Source organism: Haliotis rufescens, unplaced genomic scaffold (assembly GCF_023055435.1).
Source record: "Haliotis rufescens isolate VD_foot unplaced genomic scaffold, xgHalRufe1.0.p SCAF_3, whole genome shotgun sequence".
Classification (NCBI taxonomy): Eukaryota; Metazoa; Mollusca; class Gastropoda; order Lepetellida; family Haliotidae; genus Haliotis; species Haliotis rufescens.
In genome coordinates, this window is record NW_025964001.1 from 1290685 (window position 1) to 1300655 (window position 9971).

At 38.7% G+C, this 9971-nt stretch overlaps 1 protein-coding gene across 1 annotated transcript; it reads right to left on the minus strand.

The window, feature by feature from the left end:
- Positions 1-235: 235 nt before the first annotated feature.
- Positions 236-8321, minus strand: LOC124148469 (tryptophan--tRNA ligase, cytoplasmic-like). The gene is made up of 8 exons (XM_046519567.2): positions 8106-8321; positions 4980-5088; positions 4272-4391; positions 3592-3774; positions 3115-3328; positions 2800-2973; positions 2518-2658; positions 236-1170 (listed from the first exon to the last, which is right to left on the minus strand). The coding sequence occupies exons 1-8, from the start codon at positions 8206-8208 to the stop codon at positions 982-984; spliced, it is 1233 nt and encodes a 410-aa protein (XP_046375523.1). The 5' UTR covers positions 8209-8321; the 3' UTR covers positions 236-981.
- Between the last annotated feature and the right edge of the window lie 1650 nt (positions 8322-9971).

Consider the following 9971-nt stretch of genomic DNA (forward strand, 5'->3'; position numbering starts at 1 on the left):
AACCAATACTCATGACGTAAACAACCATTGTTGTAGAAATATAAAAATTCAGTGCTAGAGAAAAACCAACCTCGATTTTCCCACGAAACAGCTTCCAATAGGCGTAAAATGCAATATAGCGGTGAAAAGTATTTGAAACCATAAGCATAAGAATCCTTGTCTGCATGCTGGGACCTTGTTAATATCCAATAAATGTAAAACGTATTCAAATGTTGACAGTAAACAAAGCATAAACTGAGATTTTACACATTTATTCAGATAGTAGGATTTAAACAGGGCGCAAATTGCAAGTTCTTTTCGATTTTGACTGACATTCAACAACATGTAGGATTTTAGTTCATATTTATTGTAATTCAATGTCTAAGTAATAGGAGTGACCGACAACACAAAATCCATTTTGCCAATTTGCTCAAGTTTGAATGTCTCTCGTCTCTACATGTATACAGGTACTTTGAAAATAGCTTACAAAACCCGAGACAAATGCTCCAAATTCAAACAAGAAAGGTAGTAGAATTTCATTTTAAGCAAGTTGTTTTCTTACACAATTCAATGGATTACGACCCAAAATTGAATCGGATTTTATAAACGTTTTATAACCCATTCGTCATTGCATGAATAATACACCAAATACATGATTCCAACTGTCATCCTCGGCGTTCCAAGTTGCACGACAAAGTTTAAGCAGTGTATTCTACAAGTATTCTAACTTGTTGAAAAAGGTTTCCTGAAACTGTTTTACACGATTACCAACTATTTGTGCTGCATACGCCTTGCTTTTGCTCCTAACATGTTCTACGTATATGCAGTAGAAGAAAATATGATTTCCATGTATTTCTGAATCGAGAATACAGATTTAAAAGATAAAGAACGAGTGCGCTGTGAGAAAAGGCCTTATAAACTGGATGTACGTATCTTTGAAATCAGGAAATAGGAACATATTAACCCACAATGACCATTCCCTATCTATCGGAGTGTTTCTCCTCAGCAAGTGCCCAGGGGCTTAGATGGGTCGGTGTAGTTGTACTTGAGTTTCCGGGGCGTCATGTAGTAGTTCACCATGGCGTCGGAGACTTGTGCACGCCGCTCACGATGACCGGAAACCAGTGTCTGAAGGACCTTGATGAGCTCTTGCTTCAGCTCTCCTGTCATCATCTGTCCACTGGTGTACCGCTGCAACATAAAAGTAAACTTCCGTTGTCTTTCAATGACTACTGGCCATACAAAATAGAACATGTGTTGGATATGCTGGACGAAAGGGGGCATCGCTGCATCGTAGTCTATAATGACAGTAAGAGTCAATATTGCGATACGATATAGCGATATTGCGATATAGCCACAATCGAAATAACAATAACACAGAACGAAAAGGAAATAGAATGACATGACATGTGGACAACACCTCCAATATGTCCAAAAAGTGAAAAAGGTGATAATGTGAGATGGTCACGCAATACAACGATACAGCATATAACAATATGGTAATGGAGGTCCTTACAAAAAAGCATAGGTGATGTGAGTTTGCTGGTTGGTAATAAAAACTGTTTAGCTGCGATGTCATGCCACAAGTAACTGGAGCACAATGAAACAACGTCGTCTGATGACTGGAAGCCAAAGTAATGAAGTCATTTGGAGCCAGGATCTTCCAAGTATGTCCTCGAGCACGATCTCTAGCCTTCGTGTCGGTACTTATAGCATAGTGTATACTTAACTTAACGCAACTGTACAGTCATTTAATCATGTTGTGGTAGTGCCTCCAATACCTATAATTGCTTGCTTAAAGTCTCACATTCACTCCCTTCACATCTCTTCTCCCTCTACATGCAAATGCAGTGCGTGAAGATAGTCTTGGTATCGAGTAAACGTACCACCAAATCGCTGTTTCAAACATCAAACATATTCCTTAATACAACCAAGTTAGGACTTACTTTATACTCACAGAAAGTATTTGAATATGTGGCTTCACAAAAACTCAAAAGAACGTTCAATTGTGTTTACTTTTTACACAATTATTCCACATTACAAACGTAAGGAACAACTTCATTCCTTAATCCATGGGACATTTGCTACTAAACGCAGTGAACACAATCATAGTTGTATCTCTATCTTCGTTTGTTTGTTTGTTGTTTAACGCAGCAATATTCCAGCTATATGACGGCGGTCTGTAAAAAATCGAATCATGACCAGACAATCTAGTAATTGACACCATAAGCATCGATCTGGGCAATTGAAAAACGATGATATGCATCAACCATGCATTACCACCCGATTCCGTTAGCCACCAATTACGGCAAGCATGGATTGCTGAAGACCTTTTCTAACCCGGTCCATCTCTGTCTTAACAGTTTCGGGACAATATGTCAAAAATAAAAGCAAATGCCATCAGAAGTTTACTGAGAACAGTAAATTTTCCTGAAACATCCTGAAATTTTCCTGACGATAGAGATGTACATGTATAAAGCTAACCTACGTCCCACCCCATTAGTTGTGTAATCCACACCAAACTACTGCCACACTCACCTCTTCGATACGTTTCAGCTTAGCATCATCGTCCAGGAAGAACCTGAGATACTGGTAGGACACATCAATGGAACAGTCGCCACCATGTTTTTCCTGATCCTCTTTTGTGTCTTGGCCGCCTGAAAATGCGAACTTGTTAATCTGCAAAGAAATACGTCAAACAATGTGTGCTTCTTTCTTTTTAACTGTAACAATAATTATCACAACCAGTTGAACCTTCCTACACATATTTACTACCCTTTCTATCCACATATGTTCAAGCACGTTCAGTTATTATCTCACCTTGTCAGCAATATCCTTTTCCGAGTCAGTGAGGAAAATTGAAGATGTTGGGTCACTGGAACTCATCTTCCCTTTAGCCCCCTTCAGAGCAGGAAAGAATACGGAGTGAATCAGGGCTGGTTTGTGGCATTTCATCCGGGGTGCCGCATCACGTGTCATCCGGAAATACGGGTCCTGCCAACATTTTAACAAAAATATCTTGTTTGTGCTCAAGTAAAAAGGGTACACGCATGAACGATTGTTGAGTTGAACGGTATAAGTCTCAGCATTATGGATATAAATATCTAGATATCTGATGAACAAATTGTCGGCTACCTGATCTATTGCGCAGGGGATGAGGCAGGGAACGTCACTCCTTCCGTTGAAGATCTGTGGGAAAGAGGAGCTGAAGCTGGGCGCCGCCTGGATGGCCGGGAAACTGATCTGGCCGATACAGTCGCTGTCTGTGAAGCCAAATATTCCCTTGGCTTGATTGACTGTGACCAGCTTCTCCACTCGACAGATATTCTTGTAAAATTCAATGGAGCCTCTAAACAAACAATATAAATTTGAACTTGGATATCATTGATTCTGAAGGACGAAAATATACTTTCCCCACACTGTTAATATATAAATTCAATTTATGGACGGTGACCACCTTTAACATGGGTATTATGTTGACAAGCCTGACACTGAGTAACGAAACAACACAACAAAATGAAGCTCTTTAGATCATTATACCACCAGTATTCTCATAATCATGGAATATGTTACGACAACGACAACAATGTTTGCTTTGGAAACATGGCTTACCCAACATATTCCAGATCGCTGAAGATGAAAGTCTTGTCAAGGTCAAATCCACAAGCGATGATGTCCTTGGCGTTCTCATGCGCGAGGCGGTGTGCCTCCTCCAGTTCCAGGTCCCTCCACAGGAATTTCTCATCATCTGTCATCTGGATCACCAACGGAACGTCGAAAGTATCCTGTAGCCATCTGAAATATTGCCCATTCAGCTATTTCATATATCTCACGTTTCAACACTATTATAACCTGTGTATTTATAAAGTTAGTGTTTGAACATAGCGACATTCTATAACCGTGAATGATGTTTTGGAAAACAACGATACAATGTTTGTCCCCAAAAGTCAACTTTGTTTCAAGAAGAGCTGAGATAGTACTGCACGTAACTAATAGAACGACAGTGAAAAGAAATGATGTGAGGATGAATGGTATTAGATGACCCAGGTGCGTTTATGATGACCTACGGCCGGTGTAGAGGCAGATGGGCTGGTTCGTCTCATACATGACCAGGACTTGACTTAGCTCTTTGTCAATAAGATCTGAAAAAGTACTGCATGTCACTCATCAGAACGACAGTGAAAATACCTGGTATGAGGTTCATCAATGTCGCTGTGATGTATTATCAGATATTATTGACTCATGTAGTGTATAAGGTCATCGTATCATATCAACTTGTATGATTGACTCACTTAGTGAAGATGAATGGTATTAGATGGCCCAGGTGCATGGCCTCTGAAGATGGTCCGCGGCCAGTGTACAGGTAGAACGGCTGCTTCTTCTCATACATGTCCAGGACCTGGCCTAGCTCTCTGTGTAGGATATAGGACGTTACTGGTGGATAAGGACAGTTTTTTTAAAAACTACTACTACTACTACTACTACTACTACTACTACTACTACTACTACTACTACTACTACCACTACTACTACTACAACTACTACTACTACTACTACTACTGATGCTGCTGTTGCTACTACTACTACTACTACTACTACTACTACTACTACCGGGATCGGGTGGTTAGGCTAAGTGACTTTGTGAGAGATGAATTTCATTATATATTTCGATGTGAAGCATTTCTCAAACAACGATATGAACTCGCAAATAGGCATTATCTTAAATTTCCAAACCTGTCCCAATTTAAGAAACTTATGACCACTAACAACGTAAGAGATCTAAAAGGCCCATGTCATTCCTTAACAATGTGTCAAGTACAATTGGTAAATTGTACTAGTATCAAAGTGTCCAATTTTCATTATTCTTGTTACATCTACAACTACAACAACAACTACTACTATCATTACTAATTTCGTTATTATTATTGCTTTTTTAACATTTTAGATATATTCCTGATACTAAACAGCGTCATGATAATGATGTGAAGAGATGACAATACCGGTGTGAGAAGAATATTTCTCTTGTGAGGAAACGGTGTGGTTTCTTCCCTGTCACACGTTCAATTCTCTTGATGAGGTCCTCCGTTATTCTTACGCTGCCAAATTTGTCTGGCGAGATGGAAAATGGTTGTTTTATTTTATGACAGACATTTCAATAATCACGCGTTATTCAGGTTATAACGAGGGTAGTCACAAATAAGGAAATATAAAATGAAAAAAATATTCATTCGGAAAATCATCTGAAGTAGCTATTTAGAGTCAGAATTTCACTGAACAATGTAAAAAAGAAAGAGAAAAAACACAAATGAGAAATATTACTACGAAGATTTTTTAGAAATCTTCAAAGAATAGGAATAGTATTGTATCAGGTAAATTAGATGATACAATAAACTCAAATTAATGACCAAATAAAAATAAAAGTAATTAAGATCAGAAATCATTTCATACTCAATTGTCAAAAAAAGACTGAATAATGAAAAGGAACAAGATTAAAAACAAAAACAACGTAAACGAAATGGAATCTTCATATTATACGCTAAACTATGCGGATCAAAATCTTAAAACCCAAAGAGGTAAATGAGAAAAAAATAGACAAGAAACATAAAGGGCATTATTCTTAGAAGTAAAACGAAATGGTGAGAAGAGGGTGAAAAAGGAAATTACATAATCAAAAATATATGATACCAGATTTCCACAAAAAGATTCCGGTTCTTCACCCTCCCTTGTCTTAAAAAGCGACACAAATGGAATGGTATCTTTGTATCATACGCTCGGCGATACAGAAATGCAAAGTCTTAACAACCAAAATATATATATTAGAAACCAATATGAAATAATAGTTATAGGGAATCAATTTGTTAACTTCACATCAGTTCATAGTTCACAGTTCAGATTATCCACAAAAGATTTTAACATGTTAATTTCGACATGTTCCATGAACACTGTTCCTTTTTTTTGTTCGAAAGAGCCTTTGAAACATCTTGGTATAATGTTTTTCAATTAATGCGAACTTCATGGTAAATATGATCTTAGCTAGACAATTATCAAAGATCAACGAAATACTTCCGTGAAAAAATGAATAGCGTACCCGGCAATGAATTCTTTTTTTCAAAACTATCAGTTGTTTGCTGATTAATTATATATTGTCTGGAAAACGTGACAAAACAGAAAAATCAAGGTGTCGATAAATAACTATACAAAGAGAAATTTGAAACTTCATCATTACATTCATGAAAGTTAAATGGTTTCCTTACAATAATATTTTCAACATCTACCGATTCAATTTATTCCTCCATACTTGCAATCGATAAGTTTCATCTTGACAGTTTCCAAACATAAGTATGGCAATTATTAACATATTTTGGAGTGTATTGTGTCATTCCATGCAATCCGAAATATGTTTTGACGGAATACTGTATAACTCCACAACTCAGGGAACAATAAAAAATCCCCCACCCAAACCCCGCTAAAAAAAATAAAAATTTAAAAAATATTTTTGAAAGATGTGATCATAACCCTTAGTACTATAAAATGAAATGAAATGAAATTACATGGATTTCAACAACAAGTTATTATTAAATTTGTACGAATTTAACATATTACCACTTCCTCAAACTGGCAAAGAGCAGGATTTAAATACATGAAAACCGGTTTACAAATATAGGACAGATGAAAGACTTCGAACACCTAATGCAGAATTGAATTTAAGTGAAAAATACTTGTCATATTGTAAACTAATACGACATATTCCTAAATGATAGGTACTCGCCGTGCGTAGTTTTAACCTTGCAGAAAAAATACAAGGAGTATATATACAAACTCATACTGTTTTAAGACGATACATCTGTTTGTAGAAGACTAGGTGATATATACACACTCTATCTCGCGACCACTCACATCCGCGTAACTCTCCATGTTTCTTGAAATCAACAAAACTTGTATAATAGTTACCAAAACAAGTACCACGTCAATACCAAAGAAAAACCAGAATAATAGATTATCCGACGAAACACATTCCATCGGGAGTAAAAAGCAAAATAGCTGTGAACATCAAATGAATGGTTCACTGAAAATCAGGTATGACTCCAGGTGCTCGCTTAACAACCAATAAAGCTTTGCATACACTAATAGCAACAAAAGCATTTTGTATGATTGGAATTAGCGTTGGAAAATTGTACTTTTTGTACATGTTGCCAAAGTGAAACTGCCACTTTTGAACAATTTTTGGTCTCGTTAAAATGTCATGCTTCCCAAACTGACATAACGGTCACATAAACTTGTGTATAAACATGAACCGCCCTGCTTAGAGACCGAACCAACATTCTTTATTCAGTCACCTTAAAATCAAAGAATACATATGTATGTAAATGTGCTGTATTTTGGATTTTGAGTCAATGTTACATAGAACAAAACAGACAGAGACACGTATACCAAACTAATTTAACCTTCTGTTTCACTATTTCGACCGTATTAAATGTCAAAAATTACAATACATTGTGCGTATCCAAACAGGTGTCCTTTATGGAGTCTGCCGTCTTTCATATTGTCAGTACAATATTTGGTGAATACTGCAATACTTCTATATATTACACATCAAGTGTTAACCGTTAACGCCTATGTTTACATGAGACACGCCACGTCACGTCAGCACTAATTCCCGAGGAATTGGGAAAACGGCCATTGATTTCCAAGAGTCGCGATTGTTTGATTGTTCAGCGAGGCGATAGTCATGGGCCAATGCATTCTACTTTACAATGTACGTGATATAAGGATTGAAAATGAAACTTCCCCAAAACATTATTCAAGGTTAAACATATATATACGACGCAATAAGAACTTGACACGTGTTCACTGACATATCTACGTTCTAATACTCAAACATAATGAAGAAGTGAAAAAGTCTAATTTCTAACTTGCCATACCCATGTCGCATATACATGTGATACAGCAATCAGTTATCTCTGGACGAAGTTTTCCGTGTGTTACGTTCTAATGATGAATGACGGCATTTGAAAATACTTGTGTTATCCCTGTTATCCTCATCAATTAGTTTGACTGTTAAATAGCTGCTGTGTCGATTTGCGTTCCTAAGGCGAAACCTATGAAAGTCAATGGAAGGGTCCTACCTATGAGCTTGTTGTAGTCCACGCCTTTCTGGGACACGCTCTGGACAGTCCACGGGGTGACCTCATCCTCAACCTGGACATGGGGGTCTTTAGCATCAGCCATGACGGAACTCACTTCGACGTTGTCGACCTGTACAACTGCAGCTCACCGTCAGACAAGTTCTTCTCACGGCGGCGTCTGACGCAATATACACACGCGATCGCAAGACCAGTCTTTATAGACTCGAAACGAAAGTAGAGGATGCCAATCCATTTAGTAATGCTACAACATTATGTATGACGTTTTGACTGAAGTTGTACATGTATTCGCAGTTAAACTATGAATAGTGACTGCTGTGAACACATATGCATTTTGTTCCACATCTGCGGAAATGTTCAAATGTGACTGCATGATCTTTTATGCTCGGGGCAGTTGAATAAAATTATGTGCATTATTTTCAACGATTATATAATCACAAGTGAAATTAACATATTATTGCCCCTTTTTAAAATGTTTTATTTTCCGAAACTGGCACGTGTTACGCACGCTGCCTGTCATAAATTATCTACATACGTTTGTGCCAAAGTATACATACTCGCTTGTTTCTAGTCCTGCCATTGAATCACCCTGATCGTACTATAGACTCAGTTTATGGCATTTGTAATGGTCACATTTTATGTGTATTCAAGATTAAGCTCCTATATCACACACCTGAACACGTCACACATACAGACCGGACAGGTAACAATGAATAACACATGAAAATGAAGCTTGTCTCACGTTGACGCGACTGAAGGGCAACACGAGTTATCTGCCTTGAAACTCGACATTTTATGATTGTCTCAGAATGATTAATACGTGATCAAATAACTGCAATAACTACTTGTATGATTTGTATGGGAAGGAAAACTGGGAGGAGGTATCAGGTATGTGAGGTGTCCAGGGAGGAGGTATCAGGTATGTGAGGTATAGAGGGAAGAGGTATCAGGTATGTGAGCTTTACAGGGAGAGGGTATCAGTGAGGCGTACAGGGAGGAGGTATCAGGTATGTGAGGTATACAGGGAGGAGGTATCAGGTATGTGAGGTGTATAGGGAGGAGGTATCAGGTATGTGAGGTATACAGGGAGGAGGTATCAGGTATGTGAGATGTACTGGGAGGAGGTATCAGGTATGTGAGGTGAACAGGGAGGAGGTATCGGGTATGTGAGGTAAACAGGGAGGAGGTATCAGGTATGTGAGGTGTATAGGGAGACGTATCAGGTTTGTGATATGTACTGGGAGGAGGTATCAGATATGTGAGGTGTACAGAGAGACGTATCAGGTGTGTGAGATGTACTGGGAGGAGGTATCGGGTGTGTGAGGTGTACAGGGAGGGTATCAGTTATGTGAGGTGTGCAGGGAGGGGGTATCAGGTATGTGAGGTGTACAGGGAGGAGGTATCGGGTATGTGAGGTGTACAGGGAGGAGGTATCAGGTATGTGAGGTGTACAGGATGGAGGTATCGGGTATGTGAGGTGTACAGGATGGAGGTATCGGGTATGTGAACTTTACAGAGAGGTGGTATAAGGTATGTGAGGTGTACAGGGAGAGGGTATAAGGTATGTGAGGTGTACAGGGAGGAGGTATCGGGTATGTGAGGTGTGCAGGGAGAGGGTATAAGGTATGTGAGGTGTACAGGGAGGAGGTATCGGGTATGTGAGGTGTACAGGGAGGAGGTATCAGGTATGTGAGGTGTACAGGATGGAGGTATCAGGTATGTTGGGTGTACAGGGAGGAGGTATCAGGTATGTGAGGTGTTCAGGGAGAGGGTATCAGGTATGTGAGGTGTACAGGGAGGAGGTATCGGGTATGTGAGGTGAACAGGGAGGAGGTATCAGGTATGTGA

Excerpts from the sequence above, each read along its gene's own strand:
- LOC124148469 (XM_046519567.2), bottom strand. The coding sequence starts at position 8,208 with ATGGCTGATGCTAAAGACCCCCATGTCCAGGTTGAGGATGAGGTCACC. Across the intron at positions 2,974-3,114 it reads TCCCCTGCGCAATAGATCAG|GACCCGTATTTCCGGATGAC; the intron begins GTAGCCGACAAT and ends AAATGTTGGCAG. Across the intron at positions 1,171-2,517 it reads AGCTGAAACGTATCGAAGAG|CGGTACACCAGTGGACAGAT; the intron begins GTGAGTGTGGCA and ends TTTATGTTGCAG.